The following is a 23,146-nucleotide window of genomic DNA, read 5'->3' on the forward strand; positions in this document are numbered from 1 at the left end:
GCTACACCACTCCCCGCTGTTTGCGCCAACACTCGGCGGCCCTTTCCTGGCAAATCGATGCATGCTGGGAATTGCAGTCCAGTGACCATCCAGGCACGACTGCAGGTGACACGGATTATCAAGTGGGCGGAGCTAACAAAAGTTGCTTAAAGTGGGGTTGGACTATGGATTCCGTGGCAACTCATTCACCTCCTGTTTTACTTCTGGGCGCTGACGAGGCTACACAGCCGAAATGCTGCATTCGCCCCTCTGTGCCCTAAATTGAGAATAAAGGACTCTGAAGTACTCCCTTGTTGTGGCCTCCGCCTTTCTTGCTATGGGGATTTCCGTTGCATTTAACACACCAGCCAGCGGCGTGTTACGGAGGCCCCGGCACACAAGTGGCCTGATCATCCCTGGCTTGTCTTTGCTCCGGCGAAGTGTTCTTCAATTCCGAGGTATCGGAAAGGATCAGGCCCACCTCTGACGGCGGGAGAAATGGAAGCGGTGTCAGAGTCACTATACTCTGCATTGGGCGAGGTGAAACCTCGCACTTGCCCCCGCGGATCAAATACCTGCTAGTGGAGGTGGTGCAGTTGGGGGACCCATGGAGCCTTGATGTTTCAACGGGCACTGCAGGACATTGGTGATGGGCTACACGACTCCCCGCTGTTTGCGCCAACACTCGGCGGCCCTTTCCTGGCAAATCGATGCATGCTGGGAATTGCAGTCCAGTGACCATCCAGGCACGACTGCAGGTGACACGGATTATCAAGTGGGCGGAGCTAACGAAAGTTGCTTAAAGTGGGGTTGGACTATGGATTCCGTGGCAACTCATTCACCTCCTGTTTTACTTCTGGGCGCTGACGAGGCTACACAGCCAAAATGCTGCATTCGCCCCTCTGTGCCCTAAATTGAGAATAAAGGACTCCAAAGTACTCCCTTGTTGTGGCCTCCGCCTTTCTTGCTGAGGGGATTTCCGTTGCATTTTACCACGCCAGCCAGCGGCGTGTTACGGAGGCCCCTGCACACAAGTGGCCTGATCATCCCTGGCTTGTCTTTGCTCCGGCGAAGTGTTCTTCAATTCTGAGGTATCGGAAAGGATCAGGCCCACCTCTGACGGCGGGAGAAATGGAAGCGGTGTCAGAGTCACTATACTATGCATTGGGCGAGGCGAAACCTCGCACTTGCCCCCGCGGATCAAATACCTGCTAGTGGAGGTGGTGCAGTTGGGGGACCCAAGGAGCCTCGATGTTTCAACGGGCACTGCAGGACATTGGTGATGGGCTACACGACTCCCCGCTGTTTGCGCCAACACTCGGCGGCCCTTTCCTGGCAAATCGATGCATGCTGGGAATTGCAGTCCAGTGACCATCCAGGCACGACTGCAGGTGACACGGATTATCAAGTGGGCGGAGCTAACAAAAGTTTCTTAAAGTGGGGTTGGACTATGGATTCCGTGGCAACTCATTCACCTCCTGTTTTACTTCTGGGCGCTGACGAGGCTACACAGCCGAAATCCTGCATTCGCCCCTCTGTGCCCTAAATTGAGAATAAAGGACTCCGAAGTACTCCCTTGTTGTGGCCTCCGCCTTTCTTGCTGAGGGGATTTCCGTTGCATTTTACCATGCCAGCCAGCGTCGTGTTACGGAGGCCCCTGCACACAAGTGGCCTGATCATCCCTGGCTTGTCTTTGCTCCGGCGAAGTGTTCTTCAATTCCGAGGTATCGGAAAGGATCAGGCCCACCTCTGACGACGGGAGAAATGGAAGCGGTGTCAGAGTCACTATACTCTGCATTGGGCGAGGCGAAACCTCGCACTTGCCCCCGCGGATCAAATACCTGCTAGTGGAGGTGGTGCAGTTGGGGGACCCATGGAGCCTTGATGTTTCAACGGGCACTGCAGGACATTGGTGATGGGCTACACGACTCCCCGCTGTTTGCGCCAACACTCGGCGGCCCTTTCCTGGCAAATCGATGCATGCTGGGAATTGCAGTCCAGTGACCATCCAGGCACGACTGCAGGTGACACGGATTATCAAGTTGGCGGAGCTAACGAAAGTTGCTTAAAGTGGGGTTGGACTATGGATTCCGTGGCAACTCATTCACCTCATGTTTTACTTCTGGGCGCTGACGAGGCTACACAGCCGAAATGCTGCATTCGCCCCTCTGTGCCCTAAATTGAGAATAAAGGACTCTGAAGTACTCCCTTGTTGTGGCCTCCGCCTTTCTTGCTATGGGGATTTCCGTTGCATTTAACACGCCAGCCAGCGGCGTGTTACGGAGGCCCCTGCACACAAGTGGCCTGATCATCCCTGGCTTGTCTTTGCTCCGGCGAAGTGTTCTTCAATTCCGATGTATCGGAAAGGATCAGGCCCACCTCTGACGGCGGGAGAAATGGAAGCGGTGTCAGAGTCACTATACTCTGCATTGGGCGAGGTGAAACCTCGCACTTGCCCCCGCGGATCAAATACCTGCTAGTGGAGGTGGTGCAGTTGGGGAACCCAAGGAGCCTCGATGTTTCAACGGGCACTGCAGGACATTGGTGATGGGCTACACGACTCCCCGCTGTTTGCGCCAACACTCGGCGGACCTTTCCTGGCAAATCGATGCATGCTGGGAATTGCAGTCCAGTGACCATCCAGGCACGACTGCAGGTGACACGGATTATCAAGTGGGCGGAGCTAACGAAAGTTGCTTAAAGTGGGGTTGGACTATGGATTCCGTGGCAACTCATTCACCTCCTGTATTACTTCTGGGCGCTGACGAGGCTACACAGCCGAAATGCTGCATTCGCCCCTCTGTGCTTAAATTGAGAATAAAGGACTCCGAAGTACTCCCTTGTTGTGGCCTCCGCCTTTCTTGCTGAGGGGATTTCCGTTGCATTTTACCACACCAGCCAGCGGCGTGTTACGGAGGCCACTGCACACAAGTGGCCTGATCATCCCTGGCTTGTCTTTGCTCCGACGAAGTGTTCTTCAATTCCGAGGTATCGGAAAGGATCAGGCCCACCTCTGACGGCGGGAGAAATGGAAGCGGTGTCAGAGTCACTATACTCTGCATTGGGCGAGGCGAAACCTCGCACTTGCCCCGGCGGATCAAAAACCTGCTAGTGGAGGTGGTGCAGTTGGGGGACCCAAGGAGCCTCGATGTTTCAACGGGCACTGCAGGACATTGGTGATGGGCTACACGACTCCCCGCTGTTTGCGCCAACACTCGGCGGCCCTTTCCTGGCAAATCGATGCATGCTGGGAATTGCAGTCCAGTGACCATCCAGGCACGACTGCAGGTGACTCGGATTATCAAGTGGGCGGAGCTAACGAAAGTTGCTTAAAGTGGGGTTGGACTATGGATTCCGTGGCAACTCCTTCACCTCCTGTTTTACTTCTGGGCGCTGACGAGGCTACACAGCCGAAATGCTGCATTCGCCCCTCTGTGCCCTAAATTGAGAATAAAGGACTCCGAAGTACTCCCTTGTTGTGGCCTCCGCCTTTCTTGCTGGGGGATTTCCGTTGCATATATAAATGTATGTATATATATATATAAATATATATATATATATATATATATATATATATATATATATATAAATATTTTGTATTTATATAGTGCCTGCTACCCCTGATGAGGTGCCAAAGCACTTTTTCAGCGAGTAGCACGCTACTCGGGAACCCACAATCGATGAGTGGGGAATTAGTATAGTGAAATGTGAAATTAATTTGAGCGGTGGATATGTTAGTCTGTTATTTGGATTGAGAAGGATAGTTGAGGGACAGAAGAAGCAAGAGGTTTGCATTTATATCACGCTTGATACCCCTAATGAGGTGTTGAAGCGCTTTTCAGTGAGTAGCAGACTAATCCAGAACCAAGAAAGGATTAGTGGTGAATTAGTCTGGGAAAATATGAAATTAATTTGAGCGGTGGACATGTTAGTAAAATATATATACAGAGTTCGTAAAATATTTACATTTTCTTCACAAATGGGGAGATGTAGTGTCTTGCAAGTTTTACGATGGAACCCTTATGGTTTTGAACGTACTCCACAGAGCTGTGACATAGGTGTAGAGCGGATCTCAATAAAAGCTTGTTTTAGAATGTTGAGTTCACAGTTACACGCACATGAATAAAGACATGTAATATTAAGCTCCGTATGTGGCGCGGTAATTGCGGTTTCCCAGGCTAGGGAAGACGCTACACTTATTATCTTTGCTTAATAAAAAGGGTGTGGATTTTGTATTAATAAACCAAAGAGCAGGGAAATGAATGAAAGTATGGAGAGAAAAATAGCACTAAATTATCGCATTTATGAAGTATATAGAAAATCAAAACAAACCAAAAGTTTAAAAAGATAAATAAAAGACTCAATTGAAGATGATAGTGACCTTTGACGGATTCACAGGTATAAATGTGACGGTTAAGATAACCATCAGAGGGGGGGATTTGATATGGTGCTTTTAGCAAAACGCCAAATTAATATACTAAAGAGGCATGTAATATTAAACTGCAGAATTAAAATGAACAAAAATGCATATTTTATTACAGGAAATATAGTAACTAGCCATATTTACATGTACTAGGCCTCAACGATGTTTAAAGCAGCATTGCTTGGAAAAGTGGTTCAACTAAAATGTGCTGATGCATGCTTTGAATGTTAAGTTCTTGACCTTTTCATGATCATGTTTTTTTTAATGAATGTTACACATAGCTTTGCAAAATATTTCTTATTATACCGAGCAGAATTACAAAATACCTGTTTAGAATGTATTATTTAGTAGAATTATGACGAATTGACAACATGGAAGCAGCCCAAAAAAATGTAATTTGTTTCCTTTTAACATACTTGTCTTGTTTCGCAAGGATAAGATCTTGAAGAACATTTTCTTTCATTAATACGATGTTTTGATTTCTTTATAGCCCATTGTGAGCTAATATTTAATTTGCTTTATTAGAAGATAAAAATGTAGTTGCATTCGTGGGAAAAGATGCTTAGAGAAAGAAACCTCATGTGTATTTGGATTTCAAAACCATAGCTGCCATGGTTTCACATTGCTATATGTGCCATTTCCATAATTTCAGCGTAATTATGAGTGGCATTTCAACGAATATGAGTGACACTTTCTTACGAGCAAAATCAAGTAATGAAGACGGGTGAAACCTATCAATATCACAAATTAAATCCATATGAGCAACGAGAAACAGTGTTACCTTAGAGTGACTGTGTTGAATTGTGACATTCCCTGTACCACAGGCACCCACTGACTACAAGCAGCTGCCTGATCGCGCTGCCAAGGAATTTGTTGATAGACACAAAAGCTCGGTTAGGGTCGCATAGTGCAAAAGAAGATCGGTAGTGGTGTATCCAAAAGGAAAAGACCGCACATACACTATTGATAGTCAAGTTATTTTCAGTACTGGATTAATTGTAGATCTTTAGTTTAAAAGACGGAGTGCTACATAGACCACTGTCCCCCACTACCAAGAGAGACTAATGACAATCAAAGATTGGCAAGATACAACTGAAAAGAAGGGGTCAAAGAGAGCACATTCCTAACGAACATATGTACAATAAAAGACTGATAAGTCTCCTAGTCGTTTCACAGTATATGAAGATTATCCAATCATATCAATATTTGGACATGACAAACAAGCAGGAAGGTTCAAATTATCATATTCTTTATTAGAAGATCCATTGGAGTAGACTTGACAAGAAACAGCCGACACGTGTTTCATCAGTACTGCAGATCAGTACTATGACTTTTTCAATGCTATGCGAGTCGAACTAGTCACGGCGTATCCCAAATTAGAGCATGTCCATGTTGCAAGAGTTAAAAGTCAGGAACCATAGCCAAATGGATTCAAGACGATCATGTAACTACCAGGAAAAGAAGTCCAAATGTTCAAATCAGATCGTTCGAGGTGATAGCTTTCAGGCGAATGTACCAAAAGACGTTCCACTGGAGTCACGAGGGAAATTGACCTCAATATATAAGTGGTGAGTCGTACAAATTGTCTAAATAAAGAGCCCAAATATCGAAAGGACAAAAATGTGTAAGTTCAGTTTAGTAGAAACATCCTAGAATGTCTGCCAGCAACCTCAGCTGCCAGCTGAGCCGTGGGACCAGCGCGTGCATGCCGCGGCGTGCTGCCAGCTCCCACTCCAGTAAAATTTTCATTTAGGCAGCGTAATGGCTTTGGAGCGATACGCATTATGCATGACAATGCATTTCAATGCGGTGATGCGGAATACCACACTGAAATGCGTTATTCTAACACCTAATACGTGGTACTTGGCAGGACTGCAAAACAACAAAGTTGCATACTCGAAGGTTACTGTTTGAACGCTATTGTATTTCGTGTGAGAAACCAAGGAATTATCCTGTTCCCAGGAAGAACACTAAAAGATGATTGGACGAGAGGAGGAAAAGATGCAACTCTAAGGGCAACATAATTTTCAACTCTTCATAACAGTACATGGTCCTAGAGAAGGTTAACACCACTTTTCCATGCCATTTTCCGCACTCTATGAGATGCCTTTTCTTGCTATTTTCCCGACTCACTGCTAATTGCAGTTGCTACTGCTACTTCGCATTTATACTGCTTTATTCCTTTGCTTTGAGATTTTCATGAACATCTATTTATGCAAGTTCTTTGACTGATTATTAATTTTGAATATATTTGAGTTTTATGCTTGATCTGACTCGCTTTCGAACTTGAGACATTTATGGGTTCTGACAACTTTTCGGCCCATTCTGAGAATATGCATTTTGTTCTTTAAGGACAAGACGGAAGTCCTCATCCTGGGTCCATCCCCCTCTGCCTGGGACGACTCCTGGTGGCCCCCTGCACAGGGCACCGCCCCCAAGCCCACGGACCATGCACGCAACCTGGGCTTCATTCTGGACTCCTCCCTCACGATGACCAAGCAAGTCAAAGCCGTCTCATCATCCTGTTTCAACACCCTGCGCATGCTCCGAAAGATCTTCTGGTGGATCCCCACCGAAACCAGGAAGACGGTCACCCAGGCCCTCATCACCAGCCGACTGGACTACGGGAACACCCTCTATGCTGGAACCACAGCCAAACTCCAAAAAAGACTCCAGCGCATACAGAACGCTTCTGCACGACTCATCCTGGACATCCCCCGTCACAGCCATATCTCTGCCCATCTGAGAGACCTGCACTGGCTCCCCGTGAGCGAGAGGATCACGTTCAGACACCTCACCCATGCACACAAGGTTCTCCACGACATGGGCCCCAAATACCTCAACAGCCGCCTCACATTCTGCACACCCACCCGCCAGCTCCGATCCGCCAGCCTCGCCCTCGCCACCGTCCCACGAATTCGCAGAGCCACCGCCGGAGGAAGATCCTTCTCCTACCTGGCGGCCAAGACATGGAACTCCCTCCCCACCCACCTACAGCTGACCCAGGACCATCTCTCCTTCAGGAAACAACTCAAGACCTGGCTGTTCAAGCAATAGCGGCTCCCCCTCCTCCCAGCGCCTTGAGACCCTAGCGGGTGAGTAGTGCGCTCTACAAATATGTGTGATTGATTGATTTAATGGAACACTTTTATTGCATTATACTTCGATTGAATGGATCTTTTTCTCAATAAATTCTGTAAGAGATTGATTTTTTTGAAACTAGTAAGAATAAAATGTATGATTTGAATAAAGACAATTTACTAAACTTTGTGTGAATAAAACCCTTAAAATCTTCAATAACTCTCGTTATTAACTGAACTTAGAGACTGTAGTGGCGCAGTCTAGCTGTTGCACGTCACGTACTGACGTGACGTGCGAGCGGCCATGTTTGGGGCTGCGCGCGCATCGCGCTTCACTGGCGCGAAAGCCGAGAGCGGACAGGAACGGCTCGGCGCTCTTTAGGGGAAATTAGTTAAATAAATACCTGTAACTGGCAAACGCTGTAGCGTCTTCTTTGGGGGGCAACTGGAACATTACAATGGCGACGAGGGTGGGATCTTAGACACCCTACCCCCCATGAAGAAAAAAAATAATAATAAATCACCGAGGGAAACAGCAATCAACCGGTGGTGGAGCACACGCAGAGAGCTGCAGGACAAAGGGGACTGAGTTACTGGAGGAACCAGCGGTCAAGAAGTGACCAGGAGCCCCCACAAAGGTACGACACCCTAAAGAGCGTGGCAGAGCCCGGCACCTCCCAGGCGGGGCGAATATAACAGCCCAAAAGGGATCATCACAGCCCCAGAGACACCAAGCGAAGAGCGCTGCACCACGTTACGACCCGAGAGTCTGGGTGAACCGCGCTGGATCCCCCACACAATAGCGAGGGGGCCGACGAGGGTAGTCCCCAGGCTCACACAAGTAAGAAGGAACAGGACAGCACACCAGGGAGCCCCAGAGGTCATGGAAGCGTGCCCCCCACGATCAAGAGTGAGAAGATGAGTGCGCAAGCGAGCAACGCCATGGCGCCGGTGCAATTCCTACACAGACCAGGTGAACCGTTAATGAAATGGGAAGACTGGAGGGAGTACATCGATAACTTCATAGAAGTCTTGGAGGACGAGAATGAGGAACAATTCAACCCCAAGAGGAAGAAACGCATTTTGTTGCTCAACCTGGGCCCGGAAGGTTTGAGAATTTACAAAAGTTTGGTACCAAAAGAGAGGGGAAGCACCGACTTGGACGTGTATGCCCATGCCATCGAAGACCTGAACGAACACTACAGACCTGCGGTGTGCGTGTCAGTGGACAGATTTAATTTCCAACAAAGGAAACAACGCCCAGGAGAGACGGTGGAAGAATACGTGGCGGCCTTGAAAATACTGGCGTCCACGTGCAGATATGACAATTGGGAAGAGGAGTTCATCAAAGATCAGGTGGTGATGCATACCACGAGCACAGCTGTACAGGACAAGTTGTGGGCCAGCGGGAACACCACCCTCAAGGAGGTGATGGTAATCGTAAAAAGGGCAGAACTGGCGCGCAGGTGTGCGGATGCAACGAAGAAGGAAACAATCTCCAGCACCATGGTGAACAGAATAGACGAGGAAGAGCCCCGCAGGGACTATAAGTACAAGGGGTCATCGGCGAAGGGACCCAACAAGTTGCAAGGCAACTCAGGTCCTCCAGGGAAGCAGGCAGGAAGTAACAAGAAACCATGCTACAGATGCGGGAGCTGGTCCCATGAAGCGCACGACAGAAAGTGCCCGGCATTCTGCGCCAAATGCATGTACTGCGGCATAGTGGGCCACTATGAGAAAGTGTGTCGGAGAAAGGCCTCCAAAAGCATGGTGAAATATGTGGGACAGGAAAGCGAGGAGTGTGAAGAAGACGCAGAGGAAGAAGTAGTCACGATAATATACATCGAGGATCAGGTGCTGAGCACAGATGGCCAAGTGGTGAGCGGGGACGGCAAGAGAACGATGAAACCTGTCCTGGAGATGTCGATAGGAGGGATACAGACAAGCGTAGTGGCCGACACGGGATCGCCCTACACCATCATCCCGAGAGCAGTGTGGGAGAAGAACTTCGCACCTCACCTAGGTCCAGAACTGGAGAAGCTGGACATCCGCCCAGTCACATACAATGGGGACCGTATACCCATGGCTGGATTCAGACCGTTAAAATTTGAGTTCAGAGGTCGCTCCGCCTGTTGCAAACTTTACGTTTCGGAAAGAGGGCCCTTAGTCCTGGGGTGGCTAGACCAAGGCGACCTGGGCATCAAGCTGGATCCTGGGGGAAAGGAACAAATACTTCTCACGGAACTGGAGAACTGGCCTAACTTGGACAAGTGGAAAAAGGAGTACCCCAAAGTGTTCGGAGGCACGGTCGGCAAGATGGAGAAATTCGCACACAAGATCATCTTGAAGGAAGATGCGGTGCCAGTCGCTCAGAAGGTGAGAAATGTACCATTGGCGATAAGAGAGGCAGTACAAGAAGAACTCCAAGACCTAGAAGAAAAAGGGATCATCGAACCGATCACATGCGCAGAGTGGCTGGCGCCCTTGGTAGTAGTGATGAAGCCAAATGGGAAAGTCAGGCTGTGCGTTGACCTGCGCGAACTGAATAAGAACATTGTGGTGGAGGAATTCCCCTTGCCTAGGATTGAGGAGATGCTGGCCAGCACCAGGGGGATCAAGTGGTACTCGACCATAGACCTGACCTCGGCATACCATCAAATTGCCTTACACCCGGATAGCCGAAAACTAACGTCGTTCATCACCCCATTCGGGTGCTATCAGTTCCGCCGCATGCCGTTCGGGTTGGCCTCAGCGGCTGCGGTATTCCAAAAGCTGATGCACCAACTATTTAAACACACGGATGGGGTCCAATACTTTCAGGACGACATCCTAGTCATGGGGCACGACAGAACCGATCATGATGACAAGCTCGGCAAGGTCCTGAAGATCCTCGAGGGAAAGGGGCTCACAGCTGAGTGGTCCAAGTGCCAAATTGGAATGGAGTCCGTGACCTACCTAGGACACGAGATAGGGGTGCGAGGAGTGACCCCGAAAGCAGACAATGTGAAAGCCATTTGCGATGCACCACCGCCCGCCAACAAGGAAGAAGTCAGATCATTCCTTGGGATGGCAGAATATTATGGCAAGTTCGTGCAACACTTCGCCTCTAAGACCCATCACATGAGGCTGTTAACAAGGGACAATGTAGAGTTCCGCTGGACAGAAGAAGCACAAGCCGAATTTGAAAGTGTCAAGAAAGAAGTGGCGGGAGCAGTGCCACTCCAAGGATATGACCCCCAAGGAAAGACAGTGCTCACCACTGATGCCAGTGACAAGGGGCTGGGAGCCGTCCTGATGCAAGACCGAGGCCAAGGCAGGATGGAGATGCTCAGCTTCGCATCCCGCACACTGAGCGAGACAGAAAAGAAGTACAGTGTGATAGAAAAAGAAATGCTGGCGGTCGTGTGGGCCATGACCAGATTCAGACAATTCTTGTGGGGCACGCGGTTTCAACTGAAAACAGACCACAAACCGCTCCTTAAGGTGTTAACGTCCAGTGGGCATGCCAATGCGACACCGAGGATCTCCAAAATGACACTAAAACTGCTGGAGTTCAGATATGACGTGGAGTACATCCCAGGCAATAGAAACAGAGTAGCGGACTATCTGAGCAGAGCGGCAGCCATGGACCCGAGCGGAGAAGACCAAGCGGGAGTTGAAGAATTAGTAGCACTCACAGAAGATCAAGAGAGAACCATAGGGAATCGAGAATGGAAGGCAGCATATGATGAAGACCAGACCCTCGAAGAAGTGAAATCATTCATCACAGACGGTTGGCCAGACAAAAGACAGACCAGAGAACACTTAAAACCCTTCTATGAAGTCAGAGAAGAGCTGTCAATAGATGACCAAGGAGTATTTGTGTACAGGGGAGAGAAAGTCATCCCCCCAGCAGCCATCATCCCTGTGTTGCTAGACATGCTCCACGAAGGACACTTGGGGATAGGGAAACTGAAACTGAGGGCCAAGCAAAACTATTGGTGGCCGGGAATGGACGTAAGGGCTGAGAGACACGTCAGGGATTGCCCACAGTGCCAAGGGGCAGATAAGACACTCAAGCCCCTAAGACCAGCCCTGGGTAAATTTGACCCCCCGAAGAACCCATGGGAGGAGTTATCCGTGGATATTCTAGGCCCCATCCTGGATAGGCACGGAGTCCAGAAGTACGTATGCGTCCTCATGGACAGGTACTCGAAATGGCCAGAGCTGAAGGTAGACGAGGCGATGGACACAGAGACCATCATAAAGTTTCTGGCTGACACTTTTGTGAGGGAAGGCATCCCGAAGTCCATCTTAAGTGACAATGGTCCCCAATTCAAATCAGAGAAGTGGAACGATTTTATGCAAAGAAATGGGATCGTAGCCAAGCACACGTCTGTATACCATCCGGCTGGAAACGGTCTAGTAGAGCGATTTAATAGAGTGGTGATGGGGTCAGTGCAAGCAGCCATCTCCAACAATAAAGACTGGGAGAGGGAGATAGAACACATGGTGTGGGCGTACAGGATCACCCCCACAGGAACAGGGTACAGTCCTTTTCAAATACTAAGAGGCCGTGAGCCTTTCACCAGGGACAACCGCGTTTGGAAGGAAAAAATCATAACAAGCGAGTGGTCCCCAGCTGTGGTGCGAGCCAACTTGGAAAAGGCACAAGCCATTTACTCAAGACACTACGACAACCGGAGAAATGTGAGAGAGACAGAGTTGGAAGAAGGAGAATGGGTACGAGTAAAGTTGGCCACGCTACGAAGGAAGGGAGAGAGTAAATACAGCAAACCCATGCAAGTCAAAGAAGTGCGGGGAAGAGCAGCCTTGCTGAGTGATGGCAACGTGTGGTCACAAGACCGCATGTCAAGATGTAACAGAGTGCAACGTTGGGACCAAAGCGGTGAAGATCTAGAAGAAGCAGGAGAAGGAAATCAGGAACGAGAACAAGCAGACGGAGGAATGGAAGAGAGCAGAGGAGAACAGCAAGGAGAGAGAAGTGATAATGACAATCGCAGATCGGGGGGCGAGATAGGGATGAGCAGGCGAGATGGAGGCGCGGCCGCGTCGGAAGCTGGAGAAAGGAACGAAGGGATTCAGGAAGGGGGGGACCCCCTGCGCTCCCCCGAGACTGACACGGAGTGGAAGAGCGGTGATCAAGCCCGCCAGATATCGAGACTTTGATATGAACGACGAACAGTGAGTTAAATGTATGTTTGGGAAAAAGGGTAGATATATAGTGGCGCAGTCTAGCTGTTGCACGTCACGTACTGACGTGACGTGCGAGCGGCCATGTTTGGGGCTGCGCGCGCATCGAGCTTCACTGGCGCGAAAGCCGAGAGCGGACAGGAACGGCTCGGCGCTCTTTAGGGGAAATTAGTTAAATAAATACCTGTAACTGGCAAACGCTGTAGCGTCTTCTTTGGGGGGCAACTGGAACATTACAGAGACTGAGTAATATTTATGTGATGATTTGCTCCTAATTCTAAGATTCCGTGTCTAAGATCTTTTGGCCTATTAGATGATTTGCCCTATGATTGATGGTAAAACGTGTTTTATTTAAAATATTTCCCACTGCAGCAATAGTGCTGCAACTTTGGAGTTTATACTGTATGCATAGAATAGTGACGCTTATCACATACACATAGAGACGAGAAGAAGTAGATAGGGATTGTAAGATTAGTCCTTTGTTTACTTCCATGTACGGTGCAATCACGGTGCACTTTCTATCTCTAGCAAACGACGCGACTGAACTCTATTCACTTCCTTCTCTAATAGAAAGAATGAAGCTCTAAAAACTCGTTTTGAACGTTACCAGGCGTTTTGTATATTTGACAGAAACCTGGGTTTTCTAAGCCTACATATCTTCGCACCACAGACTCCTCCCTCGTTTATAACTCCTCCCCAAAGATGGGGACGTGAGTGAAGAATAATCACACCGGCGCCATGTTTGAAAAAAAAACACAAAATAAATTGCGAGCGTGGCCACAGACCGGCTCCTCGTATAGTACAGAGAATTTCTGTCGTGAGTACCTTCCACATTGAAGTCAGGCAAAACGTCACGGGCTTTTCATTATGTTTATGGGTGAAGTTCCTCCTCCTTGCGGAGGGCCTCTCCCCATACGTTACTAACTTATGTTAATATGCCTGACCCTAGCATGGCAGCGGCCGTGGCGCGGCCCATCCCTTGCGCAGTCTGTGGTGCGCAGTGGTAGGGTCCTAAGGCGTTCTAGACAAGTTTGCTTGGGACGAGAGGCGGCCCCGTGTGACCCGAGAGCACTGACTCCCGCAGTGCGACTATCTTTTGACCCGAATCAGGCGCAGTCTCGTTGCCGAGCCTCTCTGCCCCTGCCGGAGCCCCGCCCTCAACACAGCAGCAGCGCCCCCGGCGGATACAGTGATTCCCTGCCCGAAGTTGAGAAGTTTTGGCCGCTCTCGGGCTGAGATGAGCGGGTGGAGCCTGCGCTGATCCCACAGCTGCATAAGATACCCCAGAGAGGGACCCGCAGCTCCCCTGCCACCTAACGTTTGTCGCGGCTGGTCCCCCGACATGGATTACTTCCAGGAGCAGGTGCAGCAGAAGGACGTGGGTCGCCGTTTGCAGGTGGGACCGGAGCTATTGGAGTATGTATGCGATCCCCGTCGATCACCGGATCTAGAACAGGACAAGCAGCGCCTGGACAAGATAGTTGACGAGCTCATCGGCTGGGTTAACTCCAGCAACTATAAGGTGAGGAAATACATGAGACTGGCAACTCATAGTCATAACACTGGTTTTGGGAGTTGAAAGAGTACCCGTATGATGGTGATCGGGACTGTCCGGCTAGGAAATTGGACTATTATGTTTGGACCCTACACTGTTGTGATAGAAAACCGGCGCGTATCATAGGGGATTTGGCATTTGTGCGTGAGTGCTAAATTGCTTAGTTTTTAACCCGGATAGTTTGATTCAAATTGTGACCTCTTGACTTTGCCAAAATATAGTAATTCTGAACGACACTATTTGAAGATACACGTGTGACTGTAAGACAAAATAACTTGAACCTTACTTTATTCGATCTTGTAACGTCCTAGGTGGTGTTTCACTCCTGTATCATACTATGATTCCAGTATTCTTGTTTCAACAGGTCCCCACGTATTCTCTTTTCTCTCTGGATAGCACAGTTTTCTCTGTAAAGTGCTTTGCTTTGTTCTTTGGAGCTAAATCCATACTATACCCTGCCGCCTCCACTAACAGCTATCTTCTAAAGAATTATCTGGAGCTAGGGTTGTAGTGCATATTCCATTTGAGCTGTATACTTTTTTTTTGGACGTAATTAATTTCTATGGGAAAATAATTTTGTGTGTTTCTAGTTGTATCATGTAACTAGTAATCAACGCCTCTTGGTTTTATTTGGTACTGTTCAACCCTGTTAAATTTCCCTTGCTTTTTTTTCTGGGTGCAGCAGTGAAATGTCCAAAACCCCATAAGCCACACCAGGATTTAGGATAACATTTTTGCATCTGATAAGCATGAATACCAGGTTTGCTAAAAACCCAGGGTTAAAGACCAATGTTGTTGGACTAGAGGTATTGGATATTGGCCCAGCGCCCTCAGGACAAGCAGCATAGGACAGCTCCAATCCGCTAGAACATGTTGCTATGGACTGATCTTTGGATCCCAGGTGTCATAATAGAAGATACCATACTGTACGGGGCGACATTTCGCCCCAATCCGAGCTGCACAACGAAAGCGTGCAAATACTTTTACAATCTAATAAACTCGTCCATTTTACTCTGTTAAATCAATGCTTTTTTTCAAATTTCTAATGCTTACTCTTTTTTTTTCAATCCACGTGTAAGGTGTCATGTTTTTTCTACTGCCAACATTTGTTCTAAATCCCCACCTCTTTTGAGAAGGCCTTTCCTTCCGGAAGAACACAGATGTCAACAGTGGGTCTTGTGAAAGGTTTTGTGCATTTCATATTTTTCATTAACAACATCCAGAACTTGGATTTATTTTCAGTTTTACATATACACGCTGACGTGATGCTATTGCAGTGGACATTTTTTTTTAATGAAATATTGAAATGTACTTTCCTGGCTCTTGGTAACTAGGTCTCATTTTAGGCATAGACACCATCTAATTCAAAATGGATGTATTCTTCTGCATTTACACTGTTCATTATTTTGTGAGGCGCTCAGTCAAGCAGAGTCAGGTTTGTTTATTTTCATTGATGTTCTTGCTGTTCTCATCAACAACTTTCCATCACATTCACAGAAATCTTCCTTTTACCAAGGATCTTACGCTAGCCCCCTGTACCCTTTTATTCATTATAGTTCACTGTTGTTCATGTAACTAGTATGTGCTGCAGTCTCCAGATAACTTTAGCATAACGTAGGCAGAATCACTATTCATGGAGTTGGGGGCGGGGGGGGAAGGGTAGTGCTTAGATGCTAAGGCAATATTGTGTTTTATAAAGCTGTGCTCTGATTTGCAGAGAATGAAATTCTTTTGCTCACACCTCGATGAACTAATAATTTTCTATGTAGGGGGAGGAGCTACGCGCACATCCGAGATGGCTGCGTGAGCACAGGGCTCCCGAGGACCCTCGCTGCCTCCCGCATTTATCCTGGATAATATCCTGCTTTGATGGAAGGTCATTGAAGACACAACCTGGCTGATGTACTAGCAGGTTTTTGGATCGAAATCGGACGCAGGGTCCCCGAGTTCTGCCGTCTTGAAATTTGTGGCCTTCTCCATGGAACAGCCTGGACCTTGAGTTGTAGCAGTGCCCAGGTCGTAATTTAACAACAACGGCTTGAGGGGATCAGACCACAGCCTCACTTCACTTTCGGTTTCGTTTCTCCAGCGCACTGTCTCCTATCTGCGGTGTGACTGTTGATCGGACGAACTCCGATGCCAGCTCATTGAGCTTCGAGCTAACAACGTTTTGGCTGTGGACTCAAATTGGCCCACCTTGGCCTCCTGTATTCTTGTGTGTGATTTTAAGGAGCCATTTGGACCAGATCCCAAGCCTCCCTCCGGGGCACCCGACTCGCCATGACGGGCAAGCCCGAGGGTGACAAACGGAAAGTCAAGACCACTATCCGTGGAGGTTCAACCCAGACGAATGTCATGGATCGCTACACACTTTCTGGCCCGGGAGGAGGCTGTCGACGATCCTTCTGTCTTGGCGGAATTAACGCTACAGGACGTGATGGGCGCCATTGCTGGTATTCAGTCTTCTATTGGCCAACAGTATGAAGCCCTGGCTCTGAAGTTGGACACGGTGGCTATTGATGTCAACCTCATTCAAACTGATTTGGCCAAGACGAACGAGAAGGTGAAGTCATTAGACCTAAAGACATTCAGCCTTACCACGGATGTGTCCGACTTGCAAACAGAAGTACCCAACCTTAGATCTGCTAATGACTTTTATTGCTCGTCGCTTGGAGGATTTTGATGGCCGTACATAGCGCAACAACGTGCGTATTATTGGGGTCCAGGAAGATTCTAGTTCACTCGCCACTGATCTTCGAGTGGAGGACCTCATTCTTAATCATCTTGATCCCAAGGGCCTGAGCAAATTCTTTGCCATCGAACGTGCGCACAGAGTGCCAGGGGGACAGGCGAAGCACGGTTTCCCCCCCGTCCGATTATTGCACGGATCTTCAACTTCAGAGATCGCGACGCCATTCTGCAGGTGGCACGTACTAGCGGCCCTACGCAGTTCGAGAACGCTGCTGTGAACTTTTATCCGGACTTTTCTCAATCGGTCCAGAAACAACGAATGGGATTTCAAGGGGTGAAACGGCGACTAAGAGACATGGAACTAAAATACGCTATGTTATTCCCGACCCGACTGCGTGTTGAATAGGACAATCAAACATTCTTCTTTGTCAGGCCTGAGGAAGCGAGTGAGTGGTTGGACACTATGCCAGCTCATCGTGCTGGCCAGGAACATGCTGGTGGTGCTGAGGGGGGACTGATGGACCAAGAATGATTATGGTACATGTGTCCGGGACACTATTCACCGTGTCCAGCTGAGACTCACTGACTTCTTTGATCTTTCCGTTCGTATCTTGGGAGGTGGCGGGAATGGCGGGACCCCTTTCCTCCTCTAGGCTTTTCTTTGTGTAGATTAGTTCTTTGTTTGTAATTGTTAGGGCGACAGGCACACTGCAAATTGGGGTGGCTTTTGAGTCGGTGCAGGGGTGCAGGGTGGGGGGGAGTCGTGTTGGGAACCTTGGGGGGAGGGTGGGCCATGTTTTGGGTTTGTTTGTTTTTTCTTTTTCAAGGCAAGGTACTTTCATTATCTTTGACATTGGTGTGATGCTCGTTTTGCGATGGGAGTTCATTGTGGATCTGGATGGGGGGTAGAGGGTTGAGGGTATTATGCTGGAATGTGAATGGGTTGGGTGATCGGATAAAGAGAGGGGTGGTTATGCAGCTGTTGCAGCGCCTTTCGCCTGATGTTGTTTTGCTACAAGAGACGCACTTGATAGGAAATACTTGTCACGCTCTTAATAGACGGGGTTATCGTCTTGCTGCCCATTCTGGATTTACATCTAGTTCTAGAGGAGTGGGTATTTTGCTTAGGGCTTCCCTCCCCCTCGAGGTTGACGATGTGATCCTTGATGCCAGGGGTCGATATGTTGCACTTGTTGGGCGGTGGGAGGGAAAACCAATTTCGTTGGTGTCGGTGTATGTCCCTCCGGGCTTACAATCCACGACATTTACGGACCTGGGGCGGATGGTTCTGGGTCTCCCGGAGGGTGTTTTGATACTGGGTGGTGACTTTGACTCCGTCATTTCTGGCAGAATTGACCGCTATCCGCCCAAGATCTTCCTGCTGCGCAATCCTGGTTGGGTGACTTCCTGGAAACATTGGGACTTATAGATTGTTGGAGACTAATGCATCCAGAGCAGACACAGTTTACTTTCCACTCGGGAGCTCATGGTAGTCTGTCTAGATTGGATTATATCCTGATACCGGCTGCCCTGTCCCCTTCGATTGGAGAGATTAGACACTTGGCCCGGGGTATATCAGACCATTCCCCCATTTGGTTTCATTTTACTCTTAGCACCGGCGCCGAAGGAAGGGTGGCCCCGATTAACCCCTGGTGTCTCCTTAACCCTAAGACTCGCACTGAATTGATTAAATCATTTGATCTGTATTTTACTGAGAATGCTGGTTCTGTATCCTCGCCTGTTTCGTTATGGGAAGCTTTTAAGACTGTGATCAGGGGACAGGCTTTGTCTTTGGTGGGGTGTGCTAAGAAATGTAAGAATGAGGCAATTGTTCAGCTCGAGACTGACATCACAGACCTGGAGACTGCATTGGAGCGAGAGGTGTCTCGAGAAGCATTACATGTCCTCCGCCTTAAACAATTAGAATATAAAACTTTGGTTACGGATGCGGCAAAGATGATGAGTAGAGAACAGCAGGGACGGCTATATGATGTGGGTGATAAAGCAGGAAAATTGATTGCCTGGCTGGACAGACGGGAGAGAGCGAGTCGAGTGGTTCCGGTGATTGAGACATGTGTTGGTGTGCGTGTAACGGACCCTGTTGAAATTGTTGAATGCTTTGCTCATTATTTCTTGAGAGGTCTATACCTCGGTGTCCGACAGGCCCGAGGAGGATTCGCAGTTGTTGCTTCGAGATATAGCACTTCCGTGTTTGTCGGAATCGGATCGGGACTGTTTGGATGCCACGCCCTCGGTGGATGAGGTGGCTCTCGCGCTACGCTCCATTCGTTCCGGCAAGGCTCTGGGTCCCAATGGCCTTCCTGTTGAACTGTATAAATTACGCCCTGACACTTTAGCTCCCTATCTCCGTGATATGTTTTTGGCTGCGCGAGACAGTGGCTCCCTCCCCAGAGATCAGCGTCTTGCTACCATTGTGGTGATCCATAAGGAGGGTAAACCACGGGATCGCTGCTCGTCTTATAGACCCATTTCGCTATTAAATGCGGAGCCTAAGGTCCTAGCCAAACTGCTTGCTAATCGTCTGATTACGGTTATTAGCGACCTGATTCATCCGGATCAATCGGGTTTTATCCCACACCGTAACACGGCATTAAATTAGCGACGTTTGCATGGTGTTCTCGCGAGGGCCCCGACGCTGCGTGAACCGGCCATCTTGGCGTCCTTGGACGCCACGATGGCCCTTGATACAATCGAATGGTCTTATCTCTGGGCGGTACTCGCCAAATTCGGATTCGGCGCTGGTTTTATTGGTTGGGTCAAACTCCTGTATGAAACGCCATTGGCACAGGTGGTGGTTAATGGCAGTGTCTGCGTGCCTTTTACTCTTGGGAGGGGCACGCGGCAGGGTTGTTTGTTGTCCCCGCTCCTCTTTGCTTTGGCGTTGGAGCCACTCGCCGCTTGGCTACGGTGGGAACCTTCGCTGAAGGGTATACGCTGGACGCCGGAATTTGAAGATCGCATTTCCTTGTACGCGGATGATATTTTATTGTACCTTACATCTCCACAAAAATCGCTCAACGTATTGTTTGACGTCCTTAACTCCTTCCGGAAGAACTCGGGCCTTATCATTAATTGGTCGAAATCCTACATTTATGTACTTGCGGGTGATGTCCCCCATTTGCCGCGGGCTGTCCCATCCAGTTGTCGCAGTCTGGCTTCAAGTACTTGGGTGTGTTTATCTCGTTGGATCCGGCGGTTCGCTATGAACGCAATTTACTCCCCCCCCACTCCAAAGGTTGCGATCCGACGTAGCACGTTAGCTTAAATTACCGTTATCTCCTCTAGGGCGTGCGGCCCTTTTTTAAATGATGTCCTTACCGCGGTTCCTATACGCACTTCAGAATAGTTTGGATGTCATCCCGTCGAAATATTTTCGGGAAGTAGAATCGTTGCAGAGGCAATTAATATGGGACGGACGTTCACGCATCGCTCTTCCAAAATTGACACTTCCCTGGTATGATGGCGGTATAGCGCTCCCGGATATTCGTAGGTATTATTGGGCCTCCCACCTTGCTGCCATCAACCACAGGATGTATGGCCCGGCGTTGAATCCAGCATTTGAAATGGATAAGTGGCTGCTTCCAGGTAGTGATTATTACAGGACGCTTTATTCGGGGCCCTCGCGTTCACAACTCCCGGGACCTACCGCTACAGCCGTGCGGGTATGGCATAGCGCAACGGCGGCTATGGGCTGGAGTGATAAACTAACTGGTGCAACTCCACTCTATGCCTCTGCGAAATTGGGTAGCCTATGGAAGACGAAGGGATTTGATAAGTGGGACATGATCGGTATTAGTAAAGTGCGTGATCTCTGGGTTAAAGGAGAGGTGAAGACCTTCTCGGATCTGCAAGTAGAGTGTAAGCTGAGTGACAGGGAAAAATTTTGTTATGTCCAGGTACGCCATGCTCTGCACTCTGTGTTGCCAGCGGGTAGTGATATTCCGGAATCCTCCCCCCTCGAAGATCGTATACTAGACGGTTATGTGCCAGACAGTACTATCTCATTGTTTTATAAGAAAATGATTAATGACCGATCGAGTCTGCTTGATCGCCTTCGTGAAGCTTGGATTGCTGATGGTATTGAACTGGATGATGAGGACTGGCAGTCCGCGATCTCCTCTCCCAGGGAGGTGGCGATTCCGGCCCGCCTCTGTCTGGTCCAACTCAAGATCCTCCACAGAATCTATGTCACCGGTCCCCGTTTGATCCACATGGGCTACTCCACGGATAGCATGTGTAGGCGTGGGTGTGGTCTCCTTGGCACCTATCTCCATATCATATGGGAATGCCCTGAGGTGGTGCGATTTTGGAAACTTATACATGTGGTGATGGATGAAGTAACGGGTGTTGTGATGATGCCGGAAGCCCGACAATGTTTATTGAATGTGTGGGGTCCGAATGATTATGACGTGTCGCAGCTTCGGTGGGTGACTCTTGCCAACATGGTTGCGAAGAGGGATATTGCACAGTTGTGGGGGTCCCCGAGGCCGCCTACAGTGACTGCTTGGAAAGAGAATCTGGACTGGTGCATGTTCAGAGAGAAGACCGTGTATATGGCAAGAGGCAGACCCAAAAAATGGGGCAAGATTTGGAACCAGTGGAACTTATACCGTGGAGATATCTGTACGCCCCCACTCACTGCGATTCCTAGTCCTTCCCAGTCGACCTGATCTAGTCTCCTTCTAGCTGTGGTATATTGTGCTGTTCATCTGCAATTCTATCTTTGGCACCCTTCCCTCCTCTGTATTCAAAAATCTTTTCTCCTGTTGTCATATATCTCCCGTCCTCCTTGAGCGCAGGCCTAATGGATGTATTATTACTGTATTGCCTTGAATGTATGTTTGATGTGTTGCTTTTTTTTGTTTATATAATAAAAAGTTACAAAAAAAAAAAATTCTATGCAAGGAAATTGTATATAAACCTGTTATTTTGTGGCTGAGAAAGAAGACTTTCTGATGCTAGTAGGGATGCTGTCTGTTTCGCAAGTGATTTTGCTTCTCATTTGGAACTTAACATTTTTCCTGATTTGCGCATTATTCTGTAATGCTCTATTCTGGGAACCTTCATGGCATTGATTTCATTTGCAGTTGTGATGTCAGTATTGCAATCCTTTTTGAATTTTTGTGATAAATCCTTAAAACCTCTATTCCTGAGCTAGAACTTTAGAATTGAGTCTGTCAGTGACTGTATTTCAATATGTTGAGGGGCGCCTTATCTTGGGGAACACTTGCCTCATACAATTGAGGTTTAACACTGTTCCCGATTAATCAATCCATGGTTGAGTTGTTGAGGTATTATTTTGTGGTGTACAGCAATGTTGGGGTTCCCCCGTGTCCACAGTCTTGATATCTAATCATTGTCTTGATATGTGTTCATTGTTTTAGGCAACATGAACCGGTGTATTTCTAAAATAGCTAATCTTAGACATTGATTTCTCAACAGGCTGTCAATCACTGCAATAGTGGTGCAACGTCATTGTTTTTTTATTTTTATTCCTGTAAAGTTTTATATACTCAATGTTGACTCGGTTATATGATCCAGCTTCTTTTCAGTACGTGTGGACGAGCTGATATGTGCCCAGTGCTAGGAAGAGAAATCGAGCCTTTCCTTTGCATAGTGCGGAAGGTTCCACGTTTAGCTCTTGTCCTGCAGATGTTTTGTCAAACATATTTACAACTAGCCCAGTTGCAGTTGGTGTGCTAGTGCTTTTAGGCACACATGATATACCAGTTAAGTAAACAACACATATTGTTGGTCATTGACAAATAAAAGTCGATCTCGACTGACAACTTCACTTTATTTGCTTTCAGCTGGAGCTCTATGTGACCAAGAATTGATGCTTAAAAATGATTTGGTACCTTCCAATACCTTGCTGCAAATAGGTTAGCCCTCAAAGGTGTGTCCTGGCAGTACCACATCCTCTCTAACAAACACAAAAGAAAATTGAAATCAATTGGTGGCTAATAAAACATTCTCTCCTACCCTTACCTTTGAAGAGAAATACCCTGATTACTTTCATGACTCCCTTGTATCATCATGGCTCTGGAGTTTAGATTTTTTTGTGAGCGACTGCTTACAGTCTTGCATAGTTTCGAACCTGTGTTGCTCTTTTTGCTAAACTTTTTACTTCCGCAAGTCCTGACATTGCATGTGACCCAAATGCATGTACCTCACAATATATATATATATATATATATATATTGC

General features: G+C 48.1%; 1 protein-coding gene across 18 annotated transcripts in view; it reads left to right on the plus strand.

Moving 5' to 3' along the window:
- The first annotated feature begins 13,658 nt into the window (after positions 1 to 13,658).
- Positions 13,659 to 23,146, plus strand: part of CLASP2 (cytoplasmic linker associated protein 2) — a 2,039,150-nt gene continuing 2,029,662 nt past the window's right edge. For all 18 annotated transcript variants that reach the window (XM_078688301.1, XM_078688302.1, XM_078688307.1 and 15 more), the window contains exon 1: positions 13,659 to 14,197. In XM_078688301.1, coding sequence (XP_078544427.1) covers positions 14,018 to 14,197 — 180 coding nt within the window. In that variant the 5' untranslated portion in view covers positions 13,659 to 14,017. The remainder of the gene's footprint in view (positions 14,198 to 23,146) is intronic.

Source organism: Lissotriton helveticus, chromosome 4_1 (assembly GCF_964261635.1).
Source record: "Lissotriton helveticus chromosome 4_1, aLisHel1.1, whole genome shotgun sequence".
Classification (NCBI taxonomy): Eukaryota; Metazoa; Chordata; class Amphibia; order Caudata; family Salamandridae; genus Lissotriton; species Lissotriton helveticus.